This window comes from Anser brachyrhynchus (assembly GCF_964034855.1).
Source record: "Anser brachyrhynchus genome assembly, chromosome: 8".
NCBI lineage: Eukaryota > Metazoa > Chordata > Aves > Anseriformes > Anatidae > Anser > Anser brachyrhynchus.
The window spans coordinates 32,253,739-32,271,568 of NC_137702.1; the positions used below are offsets into that span (position 1 = coordinate 32,253,739).

At 40.7% G+C, this 17,830-nt stretch overlaps 1 protein-coding gene across 5 annotated transcripts in view; it reads left to right on the forward strand.

Moving 5' to 3' along the window:
• Positions 1–17,830, forward strand: part of TGFBR3 (transforming growth factor beta receptor 3) — a 124,664-nt gene that overhangs the window by 51,325 nt on the left and 55,509 nt on the right. For all 5 annotated transcript variants that reach the window (XM_080602866.1, XM_080602863.1, XM_080602867.1 and 2 more), the window contains one exon: positions 579–763. In XM_080602866.1, coding sequence (XP_080458992.1) covers positions 579–763 — 185 coding nt within the window. The remainder of the gene's footprint in view (positions 1–578; positions 764–17,830) is intronic.

Here is a 17,830-nt window from a genome sequence, read left to right on the forward strand (position 1 = left end):
TTTATCATGTGATAAATGTCTACTGTTTTGTCCAATTTATTTGAACGATGTTCACTATAAATCAGCACTGCTTCAAAAGCAACAAATCCAACTTGCCCAAATCCTTCCTGATGTGATTACTCTATACTACAGATTAATGTTTCATTGTTTTATATATGTGGTTGCAATTTTCAGTGTTTGGGGATACCAATGTTTGACATAAACAAATAATTTACATCTAAGACTAAACAATTCCTCCTACCACCCTCACTGTTGTTTCTCTCCTTTGGGTATTTTTGGGCTTCTTTTCTTTTTTAATCCTTCATTTTCTCTCTGGTAAAGACAAGACTACCTTCCATTTTGGAGTATGTACTTTAAATTTAGACTTTCAAAGAGAGAAATGAATTAACAATTTAGCATATACAGAAGAACTTAAAAGGACAATTAAAATATTTTTTTTTGTAATGTGGAAAATGAACATAAAGCTTGTTTGTGTTCCTGTTTGTTCTGTGACCAAAAGGGACTTTATTATTTGAGAGATGTAACATATGTATTGCTTTCTTTCTCTAAATGATGCACATCTGTATAATCTTCTGCAGGTCCTGTGCCTAGGAGCGAGTGCGTCTTATCACCCGTTAATAATTCGCACCCAGTCCATGCCTTACTGGAGAGTTTTACTGTCTTATCTGGCTGTGCAAGCCGAGGCACAACAGGCCTGCCGCAAGAGGTGCACGTCCTCAATCTCAGAAATCCTGAGGAAGGTCTTGGCCACCATGAAAGAGAGGTAAAGGGGTAGTTGCTTTTCTTACAGATCCCTGGCTATGTGTGTCTAAAAATGAGATTGTTCCATGTTTATTTGCTGAATAAAGTTATTTTTGAGTTGTGAACAGCAAGACTGCAAAGAAGCCTGCACAATTTGTATGGATACTGTCCACATTTGCTTTGCGTGTCATAAGACTAAACCACTTCCATACCCAGTCATTCTCTCCATCACCTTTCACAACCACGAAGTATGGTTTAAAAAGTTGGTGGGGTGGGCAAAGGAAATAAGAAACAGATTTGGATCTACAAGAGGCCTTTACAGAATTGGCTGTCTTCAAAGCTAGATCATTTACCTAAATGTGTTGTAAATTAACATGAATACCTTTGGATCCCTGCCACGACCACTATAAACAAATATTTAAGTTCAGATTTTTTTAGCCCTGTAATACATCCTTAATGCTTCACTGAGGGGGAAATGCTGAACAGAAATCAAGTGTTGCTGACTATGGTAGTTCTTAAGTACAGTCCAGTTACTTATTTATGTACGTTGCACTTGGAGGGGCTGTCAAGAACTTCAGCTGCTCTGGAAGCAGCAGCATGAGAAGAAAATATTTGATGTTAACTTGTGCAGTACTGTTGTTTACTCTCAAAACACATCAAAACAGTGCCGAAGTGAAAAGAAAACATTGCATGCCATGACAGCTGAGTTTCTTAGTTCGTGTTCTTACAGTATTATACATACAAATCCTGAGCACTGCTTCCTGTGAGAGCAACGTCTATGTACAAAATTAGTAGAGTTAGTAATGAGAGAAAAAGATGATGATCCAGCAGATGGAAGCTTAGAAAAAGAGCTAAATTTTTGCTGGAAGAACTTTTAAGTGGAATCTTTTATAGTGTGTTAAATTCAGGCAGATACTCTTGGCCATAATCAAAGCTTTCACTAACTTTGATAGCCGTGTGGGGTTTGTTGTATACATCCATGGAACTTCAGCTGTTGTATACATTTTCACTATTTACACTGACTAAAATGTCTAGTGTATGATGAAAATCTTATTTATTTTTTAAGTAGGCATCTCATTGGTTGCCCTTAATCAAAAACATCAGATTTACTTCTATTCATTCCATGACAGTTGAACTGAAAAATTACACTTATTTTTTGTGGGGCTGAGAATGAGTAACAGAGATTTTGTTGTTGTCTTGGAGTTTGCAAGGCACAAGATTGTCAGTGAAAAAAAAAGGCAGGTATAGTTATATACATATACAGTATAGTTATATATATACATCTTTGGGCATGTAAAACCCATTGTAGTTAGAACTTTTTTTTTTCAATATAGTTTCCTATGGAAACTAAAAGCCTTGTGTAGTTCTGCGATGTATTTGTCAGAGACTCTCTCATCACCCAAGAACTTTTAAATCCATTGGCAAGTCTTAGACAAATTTGGTCTGACGGGTAGGTCTCACAAAGTAATCACAAGTTCTGTTAAAAATGGGCAGAAGAGTGCCCTCCCTGTAGGGACACGATGTAGCATCAGTTTGTAACTTCTTAGTTACCAAAGGGTGCCTGAGCTTGGGGGGAAACCGGCTACAGCTGGAGTTTGTACCTCCCACGGAGCCAGAATGAATCAAATGCAGGGCTTAAATTTGCATAAAACTAAATTTCGCCCTGTTTTGATGTTCTTAGCACTACTTGCGTAACAGTGTAGTTTGACTGCAGTTATGCATGCACAATGTGAGCTAGAGTCACGCGTGCACGAGGTTGCAGACTGTGCCAGTGCTGTCTAATTGTCTTGACAGAATGATAGAAGATTTAAATATTTGGCTTTGAATAAAAATAGTTGCTGTCTAGGAGAAAGATGCTGCTTGTGCCTCATCTAACATGCTTACATTATGAAAGCAGTTTGCCCCAACTGTCTTTTCTGCATACTTCTGTGGTGTACTAAAGTGTAGGGCATAGAATGTATTTCACAATTTGTAGCCCTTAGCTTCCTTCTCCCAGCAGTTTTCCAGTTACAGTCCTTGGAGATGCCTGCTCTGAAAATGAACAGGAAGCTAGAGCAAGGTTTGCTGGCAACAGTGTAGAGCAAGAGAGAACAAACAACTTGGAAAGATCAGTTTTTACTTATAGGATCAGTCAGAAAACAAAGCAGAGCAAATGTTATCTCTTTCCAGTATTGTACAAATCAACTCCAAATGTCCTTTTGTCTTAAAGTAGAAGGTACCCATCACCTCAAGTTAAATTAGTTTGATTTACCAGCTGAGGTATTTCCTGTTGCCTGCAAAGCTGATAGCAAAGGTGGAGATATGTCATACAGTATAGCCAATGCACTCCAGCATAAAAATAGTGTTTTTGTTTGACAGTACAAATCTTGCTAGAATCTGCAACATTGAAACTGCTTAAAATAATTCATAAATTCAGAGGCTGGTTGAAGTTCTAATAACATAGAATGCGAGGTCTGAAAATCTCTTAAGCAAGGGCTTGCTTTGGGGCAGAAGAGGAGTTTGGGTTTTCTTTTGTTTTTAACCTACCCTGTGTAGATGCTGCTGAATTAAACATTCTTTACTTGCTCAGAGGAGTGTAAACTTCCCATAGCAAATTCGTTAGAGGACTCATGCATTAAACATATTTATGCAGTTATCCCAGTTCTCTTGAATATGCAACATACATGTATGCATTAATTTAATACTTGGCACTTCTGTACTATATACAGACAAGCATTTGCAAATTCAAACATAGGAGGGGTGGCTAACGCTGAGGGAGGTCATGGCAGAGGCATGTGTTCCTCCTGTAATGCTTGTAGACTTTTTTGTAACAATTTAGTAAGGTTTGGGTACTTTTTTCTTCCCTGGAAACGGAAAATTTAGCCAAACTGGAAATGTATTCTGACTTCCTTGCAAAAACTAAATCAGTAATGTATCACTTTCAGGTTAAGGCTGAAATCTCATAAATATAAGGTCACATGAAATGTTTTAATCATTTATTTGTATTTTACTTTGTTAATCTTTGTTGGGATGACATCTTGTTTGTTGAGACTGTCAAGACATTTTCTTCAAGAAAGACCCCCAAAATTCCAGTCTTTTTGAAGTATTTCTTAGAACTGTCTTTTATTGCAATTCATATTGGCCATGCTTTATCATAGGAAATAGAATACGGGTGCATGTAATAGGCACAAGTGGTTTTATTAAGCTTGGCATGAAGAATGCAAGCTTTTTTGTTTGTTTTGTTTGATCAAATATTCCTGGGGAAGTGAGTGCATGTGTGCAGTTCTGCACTGATCTGGGTCTTAGCTGAAAGCCAGGAACTACTGAACATTTACAGGGACTTTCTCTTTGGCTTTGGGTGTCCTTACTGCTTGAGTTTCCCAGATTTTAGAAAAAACTACTTTCTCGTGAAACGGCTCGTTCTGAGAAAGAATTGTTGTTTGTGAAGACAATTGTATTTCTAGTGATTTGCACCAGAAAAACGTGTATAGAAAAACTTAAAAAAAAAAAAAAAAAATATTTTGAGATGAAAGTCACTCCTTAACTAGGTATATTATCAAGTCTTAAAATAATGAAGAATTCTTTTATGATACATGTCATTTGAGTTTCCCTGAGCTGCTTCAGGCATGCAGCCACAATTGAAATAGTTAAAGGGGGGGGCAAAGGAATATAAAATTAATCTCATGTGAATACTTAGGACTGAATACATGTGACTACACGGAATCAGAATTCCTGGCAATGGATTCACTATTGTTTTCGTTGACATCCTCATCCTCAATAGTTTTAAGATGTTATGCCTGATACAGATGTTTAACATGTGTTATGTGAAATGAAGGCAGGAAAAGCAAGGACTCATCTTTATTTTTATAATTTTGAGCAACACTGCTGAGGCTGTAATAATTGCACAGACTTCTCGCTGTTAAATCAGTGTTACATGGAAAAAAAAAAAACATGATTATCTTCCTTTGAGAGAAAACTTGGTATGAAAATGTGTGTTAGTTTCTAGAGAGCAGGCGAATTATATAGCCAGGTACTTACTAGGGAAGTAACCTCAGATTCCTGAGCTGACCTGCTTATAGCCATAAAATGATGGGCAAAATCATTTAAATCCGATATTTAAGTATTTTCTGACAAGCTTGTGAGTTGTAAAACTGGGACAGGAAAAGACACTGAAACAGTCCCCTGATAACATATTTCTACATCCGGACCTTTGCTATGCATCCTGAATTCAGGATAGTTCTTCTCTGTCAAAATGTTTTTGTATTTTAGGACTCTGAAGGTCTGGACAATGAGTGTAAAATCCTGGTTCATTTTGCCTATTTTTTTCTACGTTTGCTATATTTCCCAGTGTGTTAGTTTTAACTATTTTCAGAAGCTTGTTTCAAAAATTATTCTTAACATACTGTTAAGAAATCAGTTTTAGCTTTGAGTTGTACATTTGCATATGCTAGTTATTACATACTTTATGGACAAGTGCTAATGTATGAACCTGAAATTACCTAACAGTTGTGTGTCCAAGCTTTAAACTGTCTTAAATACTTTCAGATATGCTAGCAAGTGGCTTACATCAACACTTACTTTGTATAATGCATGTGGAGTCAGAATAAGTGTGCCTTTGGCATTTTGTTACTTTCCCAGTAGGTATTATTAGTTCATTTCTTCATCTTCTCTGTGGGATGACGACCTTGCAGAAAGGTGCACGCACATACGTAACCAGGTGGAATTCCATTGCCTGCACAATGGAAGTGTTCCCAGAGTAGAAGTTTCTGGAGAAATAGCATTGCAGGCATTATTTGGGCACTTCAATTTCCATGCTAATTCTCCTAACTTCAAATGTTGAGACAGTTACCTTGCTCCCTTTTTCACACTTCCTCTTGGTTGTACCTGTTAACTTTCTTTATTCTCTCTGCATAATTAATATCTTGTGATTACCTTGTGACTCTTTCTGTCCTTTGGGTTCTAGATTTCTATTTTTATTTACAATTTTCAGAACTAGATGCCTTAAATTACTCAAATTACACCACAGCAGCCATACTGTGGCTGTATCAAGGAAAATATTTGTTTCATGCTTAGGCATCCAGAGATCTGAGAACAGCCTTGAGATAGAGCTTTGATAAAGGGATCACTTTCTGAGTGCAGTTTAAACACACAGACCTGTTGCACCAAGGCCATGAGTTCTTGTCAACAGCAGGCAGCAAGGGAATTCAAGGTTTGTTATTTGACGGCTGTATTTAGTGAAGTTTTTGTTACCTAGTCATTTGTTTTATTCCACTTTGTTTATTTCTTCTTCTAAAAGTGCTTTTTTAAAAAATAGGTTTCAATTAAGTGGCAATCAAATGTCCACTTTGGAGTGTTCTCTAAGACTTCATAATTTCAGATACAGTAAAAATAAGATCAGCTGCTTCTTCCACTCTTGCTTTTTAGTGCTGAGCTCTTGATGTCAGCTTGACCAGATGCTTTCAAATTGGCCAGAAAGATGGGCTAGTTTGGTTTGAATTTTTGAAGCACCCTGCAGCATGGCCTTAAAAACCTTCTGGCAACCTCCACTTGCTAATCTGATTATTCTTTCCTCTCCCAAATTAAAATAAGTGGACTATTATCCTATGCATTGCTAAGCCTCTTGTTTTAGTATGATACTGCATTGCCAGAACTTGTTGCATCTGCCCTCTGCTCATCAGCTGTGGGACAGTGGGAAGCCAGTGCTGCTGCACTTGAGCACATTTGGTAGTTCTGGTAGACCAAAGACCTTTGTTTTGAAGAAAAAATAGTTGCTTTTCTAGAAGACACTTTCAAAGAAAAATGAAGCACTGTGCCTCTGCCAAAGTACAGACTGGATCTCAACATTGCAAGGGTATTTTGCTGAGTTTGCCTCTCCACTTTCTGAAGACCTTTGCTTGGCCGTGGTAATGGATAGCTAGCTATGACAGCAGACTTGCAGGTGGCAGTCCAAGAATGTGCTGGAGTTTGGTATATGCAGGGTTTTTGAACCAGGCTTGGCATGAAGTACCTATAGTGAGATGGCTTGAGAGCAGTGGTGCAGCTGGCAATACTGCTGTCCAGAAAGGGGGTGAGAGTTACGAGGAGAGCAGCACGTTGCAGGAGCCAGGAATGTGCTGTTAGGGGGTCCAGGCAGGTTTTGGGCAGGGCAGTGAGCATGGAACTGGGCTGGCTGACTGAGAAGTAAAGCCCAAGATAGAGCTCATAAAGCCTAAAAATACTGCAGTATGCTCCCCACAAGTTGTAATTTTTCAGTGCCTTTCTCAGGGGGGTGCCATGCCTACTGAAAGCTGCAACTCCCATGCAACTAATAGATTAGTGAAACTGGTATCTTAATTGCCTTAACTGATGGACACTGCATTGCCATGTCTCTTAAAAAACAAAACAAAACAAAAAAGCCACCTCAGCCTTCATTTAAGGATCTCTCACAACTCTCTTCCTGTCTTTCCTCTTCGTTAGCAGTTTGAAGCATCTGTGCTTGGATAAAATCCAGTCTTGCATAAAATCCAGTTTTGACCTCAGTGCCAGGGAAGCTCATGGAGCAGATTATCTTGAGTGTCATCACGCGGCACTTACAGGGCAACCAGGTGATCAGGCCCAGTCAGCATGGGTTTTTGAAAGGCAGGTCCTGCTTGACGAACCTGATCTCCTTCTATGACAAAGTGACACGCTTAGTGGATGAGGGAAAGGCTGTGGATGTGGTCTACCTTGACTTCAGTAAGGCTTTTGACACCGTTTCCCACAACATTCTCCTCAAGAAACTGGCTGCTCTTGGCTTGGACTGGCGTACGCTTTGTTGAGTTAAAAACTGGCTGGATGGCCGGGCCCAAAGAGTTGTGGTGAATGGAGTCAAATCCAGTTGGAGGCCAGTCACTAGTGGCGTCCCCCAGGGCTCAGTACTGGGGCCAGTCCTCTTCAATATCTTTATCGATGATCTGGATGAGGGGATCGAGTGCACCCTCAGTAAGTTTGCAGATGACACCAAGTTAGGTGCGTGTGTCAATCTGCTCGAGGGTAGGAAGGCTCTGCAGGAGGATCTGGATAGGCTGGACCGATGGGCTGAGGCCAACTGTGTGAAGTTCAACAAGGCCAAGTGCCGGGTCCTGCACCTGGGGCACAACAACCCCAAGCAGAGCTACAGGCTGGGAGATGAGTGGTTGGAAAGCTGCCTGGCAGAGAAGGACCTGGGAGTATTGGTTGATAGGCAGCTGAATATGAGCCAGCAGTGTGCTCAGGTGGCCAAGAAGGCCAACAGCATCCTGGCCTGTATAAGAAGCAGTGTGGCCAGCAGGTCTAGGGAGGTGATTGTCCCCCTGTACTCGGCTCTGGTGAGGCCGCACCTCGAGTACTGTGTTCAGTTTTGGGCCCCTCGCTACAAGAAGGACATGGAGGTGCTTGAGAGAGTCCAGAGAAGGGCAACGAAGCTGGTGAGGGGTCTGGAGAACAAGTCTTCCGAGGAGCGGCTGAGGGAGCTGGGCTTGTTCAGCCTGGAGAAGAGGAGGCTCAGGGGCGACCTTATCGCTCTCTATAGGTACATTAAAGGAGGCTGTAGAGAGGTGGGGGTTGGTCTACTCTCCCACGTGCCTGGTGACAGGATGAGGGGGAATGGGCGAAAGTTGCGACAGGGGAGTTTTAGGTTGGATGTTAGGAAGTACTTCTTTACCGAAAGGGTTGTTAGGCATTGGAATGGGCTGCCCAGGGAAGTGGTTGAGGCACCATCCCTGGAGGTCTTTAAAAGATGTTTAGATGTTGAGCTTAGTGATATGGTTTAGTGAAGGACTTGTTAGTGTTAGGTCAGAGGTTGGACTCGGTGATCTTGGAGGTCTCTTCCAACCTAGACGATTCTGTGATTCTGTGGGTTTTTCATGTTGTTTGCTCTGGACTGCAGTCTTTGTGGGTTGTTTTCAGTCAGCTCAGGAATTGCTGGTCATTGAATTTGGCAATCGTTCCCAGTTCTGCCCACCAGAAGTGCCAGAGGAAGTCACATGTCAGCTGGAAGAGCTTGTTTGTGCAGAGCCTGGTGTCCTGCAGAAGTATTGTTTGAAGCCTGTCTACTCTTAAAGAGGCAACAGTGACTTCTCATGATTTGGAAAGCACTGAGCAAACCCTTGGTATTTTCTGTTTTTAAAAATGGGAATGTTTACTGCACGCAGAAAACCAGACTTATTCTTAGCTTCACAGAGCTGCTTGGAACTGTGAGTGAAGCAATGCCAAGGCCCACCACAAGAGGCTAAAGGGTTCAAAAGAAAAAAATGTTAGAATGACTTTTCTGATTGCTTGAATTGCTCGGTTTTGCTGACTTATTAAAATGACCTGTTGGAAGCTGAAAGTTGGAGTCTAACATTTACTAACATTTGTTTTCCTCTGCTGCGTGTGCCCACAGATACTGATTTGCTCTTGCAGGATTGTAAAGAGAGCTGGGCAGCTGCCATGGTCTTTACTAGAAGACTTACAAGTCTTTGCTTTCTTCCTCCCTCTCTACTAGTCGTGTATAAGCACACTGTGCACATGCGCACACACGTTCTTTCAGGCAGATGCACATGTTTTGATTTAGATCATAAGCTGTGATTCACATTCTTGTTCTCCCCTTCCCTCCTGAAAGCTTGGAGTGGCTGACATGGCTTCGAGTATTTATAAATCACTGCTTTGTCTATAGTTACTTTCCCAAGAAAAGATAATTAAGGAAGTGATGGCATTTCCAGGAGTCCACTTATATCACAAGCTTGATTGGCAGGTTCCAGTCTAGCTTTGGGCTTGTGTGTGTGAGGGAGATGTTGAAGCAACACTTGTCATGAGTGGCCATGTTTATGTTGTTCTCTGGAGTGTCTGTTTGAACCAAAAGTTGGAATTGTTCTCCAACCTCCCAGCAGCAGGGAAGATTTCCAACATAAATTGTGTGGAGCTTGCTGTGCCGAGTAGTCACTTCAGTCACTCTCCTGTATCAGCTGAGAAAGTAAAATCTTGCAGTGGGAAGATAAGAGGAAGAAACATTTACTTTTTTTTTTTTTTTTAAAGCATATGTAAATTGTGCTTTTGCTAATGCTTTTTATGTACCTAAGTTTGTGTTTCTCTAGAGAAGTTTCTCATTTTCCCTGTGAAACAAAAACAGAATGCTTCCACAGTGGTAAAACTTATTTAAAGGAGAAGATGCAAAAATAACACCACCATGAGGTACAAATAGATGAAATTTAGGTTGTTTTAAAACATTCGAAGGAATTATAGGTAATTTATAGTGGACAGTGTGTCTTTAGCAGTTGCCTTGGCAGTTTAAAATACAGAAATGTTTTTATTGTGGTTGGAGTTCATGTCATAGATATGATTAAGCATGACAGTAGTGGTAGCATCTCCAGGAGGAGAGGTAATTTTTGGTGATGATCCAAATCTCATCAATGAGGGAAAAGTCCTAAAACCTAATACTTTTCTGAAAATGACCAGTGTTCTCTAGTCCTGAAGATTAGCTGAAGTCTAGCTTACGCTTCTGTAATTGAATTAAAACGAATTGAAGCAGTTTTTTCATTTGCAGACATGGACACAGTCTGTTAGTGCATACAGGTGCTGAAGTGAAAGTTTGAGGCCTTTTTGGACGTTACTCTGTATGCCGTTGCTTAGCGGAGAAGCACAGTGGCACTTGCTTTTTATTTTTTTTATTTTTTTTTTCAGAACATGTCTTGGAACATGTCTTCTTTCCTCCACTGCTTATTTGGGTTGCAAGTGATACTTAGACTGGGGTAAAATGGACACGGAGAATGCACCTGAAGCTTTATGGAAAAACGTTGCAAACAGGAAGGTGCACTCTATTATTACACTGTTAGCTGGAAAGCAAGCCAGTGTTTTCTTCATTAAATCTCTTTTCAAGCAAGAATCAGCAAGACTGTGCAGATAAGAAGTGCTTAGAATGACATCATTGTTCATGAAAATACTTGCATGACAGCCTCATTTACATCTTCTGGAGGATTTTGTCAGGTTTTCATGACTTTGATTCTGCAAGCGTATACTAAATCTACCTACATAGGTAGTGCTGATAAACTGAGAAAATTTGGTTTCTTAGAGCTTTTTAAAGTAGTAATTTAATTAATTATGAAATTAATTATATAATTATTTAGAGAAATTAATTTCATTCTCTAAAATATTCCCAGAATACTGTTTTGTTTGCACAGACTAAAAGTTCCGATTTTTTTTTTTTGAGCTTGAAAAAAAATTTGGAAAGAATGAAGACCTACCCGATGGTAGGGGAGTAGAAAGACAATATATTGGTTACAGTTGTTTAAACTTTTGAGAGCAGTTTCCTTTGTATTTAACTTCTGTTACCACTTGTGAGTGTGTGCCTTACAGAAACGCTTGCACCACCTCTCAGGCTGGTGGGTTACTGACAATAAAGTAAACAAAGCTGTTTCCTAAATCTGGTGTTGCTGCTTAAGTTTTCACTTTTTTATGATTCATGTGCACACATGCTCTTCTTTACCCTGGCTTGGAAACCAAGAATTTGGTTTTATATGTCCAATAGAAATGTGAGCTCCATATTTTACACTTCTCTATTTGACTGTGCCTCTCCAAAAGACACCTGCAGAATGGCATTTCTGTTTTCCGGTTATCTGCATCTATGTGTGGTCTGGCTGCAAAACCTTTGAAGAGCAAGGTGTGTTACACGCAGAGTGGTGAAACCCTCTGTCCTGCAGTCTTCCATGATCTATTTCATATATGTTGCAAGTGATCTTTTCCTGTTTTGTGAAGCCTCCATGTCGTAGCATCTTCCCCTTCTTCACCTGCAGCTTTTGAAATAGCAGAAAATAAGGTGTTCAGCTGTTCAGGATTTCCACTCAGATTTGGAAATTCAGTATTCAGATTCCAGTTTTGCCATGATGTTCTTAGAACACTGTGTGCAATGTGAAGTCTGCATGGTGTTTTCCAGTTGAGGTGAACTTGCTGTGTCTACAGTCAGAGCTTGTAAGAGATGAGAGAACACTGACACCGAGTCTTTGAACCTGGATTAATTTGGTACTATAACTAATGAGACCCGGTGAGAGGCAAGGTGTATCAGCTGCGTTACTGCATCACTGTAGTACTGTGTAGCATCTAGGTGGGTGCCTAGCACACATCTAAGTTGCTAAAAATACAGGCTAAATGCCTGTAAAATGCCCTAAATGCCTTTAAGGGAAAAGGTCCTATCTGAATTTTGATCTTTTATTTGTGTAAGAAGCATTTTCTCTGGGACAGGAGTTGGGTTTTAGAGGCTCATAGAGCCTCCAACATGGCAGCCTCTCATGCCCCCCCCCCCCCCCCCCTTTTTTATGGTGTTAGGCAACATTAATGCAGAGATGCAAGTACTCAATAATAGTTTGGGGATGGGGAAAGGGAGAGGAGTAGGAAATCAGATTTCACTTTTCAGCCCAGGTAAATTACCAAAGAAAAGCTCAGAAAAACTACTTATCTACAAGTAGGTACAGAGCAGAATATTATCTGGGGAAACATTTCCTATTTCTATGCGCTTTGTACCTTAATTGTTAAACTTGCAAGTCTGATGTGATAGCGTTTTGTGAATAGGACAACATTAGGGCAGATGCTGTACTTCAGGCTTGCAGGATTGGATCCTGTGTCCTTAGACAGATCTAAAGACAAGAAATTTTCCCACAAAATGTATAAAAGGAGGACTTTCCTCTTGGGATTCATTATACAGCATGTGAACAGTATTGACATCTACTGATTTATGCAAAGCTGAGCGAGATGTGTTTTTAGGTCTCAAGTTCTGGGAAGCCTGACTGCTCTGTGGAAGGGCAGATGGCACAAATGGTTTCACTTAATCTTTAGGAGCCCAAGCATCTAGTTAGGGTCAAAGCAGGAATGGGCACAGGGGTCCCAGCCTCATGGTGGTGGGCACGGGTTTTCTATTGCACCAACAGTGGAGGGCTGGTTGCTGTGAGCAGCCCTTGCTCTGCAGGTGCCCAAGACAACAGGGATAGCATCTGAAGATTAACTTTAGGTGGCAGAGCAAAGTAGAGATGTTTGCACAGAGACTGACTGTCTGCTCTATTCGTTGCAGCCAGAAGTTTTTGAAACTTACATTTTTCAGCTCTCTGGTTCTCCAAACTATATAAAGAGATGAGATAACATTGAAGACAAAAACTGGTTTGAAATGCATACACACGGAAAGCTGGATGTTGTGTTATGCAGGTAAAGGAAGTTAAAGTAGGCAGTTCACACATGTACAGTCTGTACGTGAAATCTATGGTAAACTCTTAGGGTTATGATTTTAAAATCATTGCAGAAATAGTTGTATTAATGCAAGTATGACTTGCTACCCTTTGTCTTCTCAAATACCTTTCCTTATATAAACTAGCTTTCCTTTTTCCCCTTTTGTTACTCCTGCACTGTGGAAGTAGTACTGTTTGCTAGTGCAAATAGGACTTCAGTAACTGTCCTGCCTGTTCGCCAAGTCTTTTTGTTTTTTTGTGGGATAGCTTGGGTCCTAGTTTTTGCATTACTTAGGTATTTGCATAAATGATTAACATCTAACATAATGTGATTACATTTGGCAGCTCCTGCTTAAAATAACAACTTTGGAACACTAGAAATGAGCAGGCTGCATTTTTGTCTAAAGATAAATTATGTGGCTGAGCTGTGGGCAGAAATGATCCAACGTTTTCAGAAAATTAGAAGCACTATTTTGCAACGTCTCTGTCAGAACTTTCTGATGCTGTACAAGCTGTTGTGCTTTCTGAATGGGCTCTTCAGTGACTGCGTTTCCAGTAAAAACTTACAGTGCAGTTGCTTACCCTTGCAGTTCTGAGGAGAAAGATCGCTGGTGCAGTAAAACATCAGTTCTGAAGCAGATAGAAATGACGCTGTTGCCAGGTACTGAGCAGTTTGTTTAGTGCCATACAGCGGGCCACATACTCTTGTTGTGATGTTTTTGGTAATGTTTTAGCACTAATTTTACTTGTATTTTTTTTCAGTCAATTAGCCGGACCAGTTGAATTACAAATCCTTATGAGGAGATCTAAATGCACTGTAATTCCGTCCTGTTACACAAATCCTCAGCTTGGTCATTGAATGTCTGGGGCTTGAAAGGTACCAGAACTTAGGCTGGAGGGAGGAGAGAGACTACAGATAGCAATTAAATATGCTGTAAGCTCCCCGGCTTTTGTTTTGGTTGGACAAATCTTTCATCAGGCTATGAGTATAGCTACTGTGTCAGTGGGTGGGCAGGTTAGCTTTCAAGCTTGTTCTGAGGGTAGACCTTAGATCTCCTTTTTAAAGTCTGTGTGCCCATTAGAATATATTCCTTTGCTCTAAGCGCAGCAGTTACCAAAGGTTAGGGGTTATGCTCTGTCCTCTCTCAAAGCAAAGGAAGCTTTGCTCTGTTATTCCTCTTGAAGAGACAAACATTGGTGTTGCCATTTTTCCTTAGGCGTTAATAGTGCATCTTCACATTAAGGTCGCCCTCTGGGGAGGTCATGCATGCTTCAGGATAGTTTGTTAGGGGATGTTGGCACACACATGGTGCAGGACTTGAATGTCTTGATTTGTAAGCTCTTTGAGGATGGAGCTGTGTGTTGTGCTTGTACTGTGTCTAGCACAGCACACCCTGACCTTTAGCTTCTGTTGCAGAACAAATTAGAAAAGAGATTTCAAGCACCTTATGGTCAAAGGTTTCTGGTAGTACTTCTTACCGAAGAGTGCGCAATGGGCCCTAGACCACAGTTGGGTTGCCCTTATCAACCTTTCTGTTCTCATACCTTCTCTTTGGTGGGTCCAGTATTCCAGTTTGTGGGGTACCTCATAAGGGTCAGAATATTGCAGAACAGCATTCGGTTTTTATTAAATAACTTATGGGATTTGGCTTAATGCCATGAGCTTCAATGGAATTATGCCAGGGTGAATCTTTCCCATGATTTTCACAACTGAACTATAATTGCAGTTCAGTTGATCTGTAGAACGTGGGTCAGAAGGTCCAGGCAACGCCAGTCCACTTACAGCTGTGTATTTATGATAAAATGAGCAACCCACTCTCTCCTGGCATTGCCATGTTGCTCCCTACAGTTGTGGGGGGATTGCTGCGTTGCTCACTGTGTGATAGTGTGGCTCAGGCATGCTACTTGGGCAGCAGCGTCCTTTAGTGCTGGCCTGACAGAGAAGAAAGCTTGGTGTGTCTGTGGCAAAGGCTGCATGGATGGCAAAATTACCTTCAGAGGTAATACCGTAAGAACATATTTTGCCTTTCTTGGAAAAATCAGCAAACTCTCTCCCAGAAGCTGTTGGCTCCTGAGAACTGTACATTGCAATCTACTATAGCTGGCGTGGTATCGAGTCTGTAACACAATATTTAAAGAGCATAGCAAAAATACCAAAAAATGGATAAAATACTTATTCCATTTTGAATTCCCAGTCTCTGCCTAAAGAATACACCTTTTCATTACTTTTGTCTTAAAAATCAAAAAAATAACCTAGAGATTTTTCCCAAAGCAATTGCTAAACACTTTTTGAGAAGTGATAGAGTACTAGGTCCCACCCTTTGAGGTGGATTCGTGGATTAATCTTTGACTGAACTCTTTTACAGCCAATGTATTGGAGTTAAATTTTTTCAAGTGAGTTTCAGTAGAAATTCTAAACCTCTTATACTGGATAGTATGCACCAATGATCTGTAAAGATAATATTCATACTAGTTTTTGTTGCAATTCAGAATAACATATATAAATATAATGTTAGATTGAAAACAGTTATAGAGGGCAGTGATAAATATTTTCAATTTTCTGTCTGCATGGTACTAATTAACTTCATCTTTGCAGCTGAGCAGTAAATTAAGAAGTCATAAATCCATCTTCAGTGCATCATTTGTAAGTCAGAAAATCCGTTTATATGATCTGAGGGTTAAAATTAATTTTCCTTTTCTGTCTTATGAAACGGTTGTCCTAGCCTGGGCAGTGTAATTCAGTACAGCACAGCATATTTTACCCTGGTTTATTTGCACAAATTTGTAGTGGTTGTTTTGGAAAATGTGCCATGAATTTATCTCAAGGACTTCACTCTGGAATAGTTATTTCAACCTCGCAAATCCTTGGCACTTGACTTTCATCTTTTAGAACAAAACACAGAGTCTGTGATTTGATGCCTTGAAGTCAGCAGAACAAAATGGTACTTTTTAGCAGCAGTGTTTACTTTGATCCGTTTTCAGCTTTTGTGCCCTTGCCTTTCACATAGTACAAATTGCTTTAGCAGAGTAATGGGGCAGGAGCCCGTAGACTGTTTTTGCAGTTGGTTGCTGTGGTGACACTCAGCCGTCCATGAAACTGCCATCTCCAGGGAAACAGAAACCTCTGCAGCCGCCTTAACCTTGTTGCTGTCACATGCATCTGCGAGAAACCTTGAAGGAACTTTTGCAAAGTGTGTCAGCAGGCAGTAGTGATGGGCATGTGCACAGGCAGACATGGCTGGCTTGTGTCGAAAAGGCATGGCACCTATAAAATGTGGTGTCTTCCTGAAGTCTTCTTTTTTTCAGTTTTAAAACATATTGAAAGATTCATTCAATAAAAAATGGCAAAACTTCTCTGTGGTTAATTTCATATTCATAGTTACATCCTTTCTTGCTGTAATGCACTTTTTTGTGAATTTGTAGGTTTTGTTTTACGGATTTTTAGTATAGCCTTAATATTTAATATTTACTTATGACCAAGTTGTCGTATTCCTCGCAAATTAGTCACTTATTTGGAGGAGCGAGTGTGTGCCAAAGGAGACTGGGAGGGGCAGACCTGAGCCTGGAAGAGCAGCTTGCTCTGACAAACAACTCCCGAGGCTGAGTCTTCCTGAAAGAGCCAGTGCTGACACACGTGTCCAGAAGGTCTGGCCTAATACCGACTGCACAACAAAAATGCTGGCTACACATCAGCTCGGTAATCAAATGAGCCCTTCGCAAGGAGTGAGAGATGTGTTGGACCACATGGTCTTATTTTCCCATGCAGTTGTTATGCTGCTGTCTGCTTGGTTAATGTGCTGTTCCTTTATATGTTTTAAAAATAATGTGGACAGAGCCATAGCAGCTGGTTGTTAAATGCACTAGGTGACCTAAAAGCACTTTACTACATTTAATGACTCTGGTTTAATTTTCTCGTTGTTGTTTGACCAAACTGCTCATATAGAGAGAGCTGTCTGAGATGCAGAAGATTTGGCTTGTGGTGGTGCGTTGCTGAGGAGCACAAAATGCGTGTATTGTAGGTTTGTGTGAACTTACAAGAACGGGTGGAGAATATCTCTTTTTATATACATCACTTAAAAAATAGGCTGCACTGGGAGGTTCAGAGAAGTAGTGAATTTTACCACTGAGTTCAGTGGGTTCAGGATTTTGCACCAGGTCTCTGTATCTGGCTGTACAGAGCCGCACACATGGAGGACTGGTTTCCAGCGGGGTTTCCGGGCAGTGCTTAACATACATACTTAATAATATGAAATCTGCCAGTGAAAATACAAAAAGAAAGGGAAAATTTCTAGTTAGCTCTTATGCTATTAATTAGAAACATTTTGTTTGGTGGTTTGAAATGATCCAGTACCTTTCTATTAATTTATGCGGTGTTTCGAAGGTGCCACGAACCGTCTAGACATTTGAGAAAGGACGTGCCTCGAAGAGCTCACAAACTAAGATGAGACGGGAGGAAAACGTGGCTGGGAAAAGAGAGCACCGTGTAGGATTCAGCAAATATATGGGTTCCTAGACGCTAACAGACATGACTTTTTGGTGACAGATATTGCTGGAGAGTAGGGATGAGGGTCTTCCATTGCCTGTCCACCCCTTGCAGCGGTGGAGGCCGTGCTGGATGGTCACACAGGGGTAAGGTGGGAGCACTGGTGCGGCAACAGAAAGCTTAAGAGGGCAGAGGGGCAGTGTTGTGCTGGATGTGCTGGTTATAGCTTAAGCTTGGTACTTCCCTTGTGTCAATGTCATGAGCTCGTAACAACTTAAAGTCCTATTAAGTTTTTCAGTCTCTAAGGTAGGAGTGGGAGAGGCACTCCCAGCGGTTTCCCAGAAAATCTCTCCTGGGACCAGGAAAAAGTCTCCCATAATAGATGCCACTGTTGTGTATCGTCAAGCACAGGTGATGATGAGGCAATTCTAAATACTAGGTG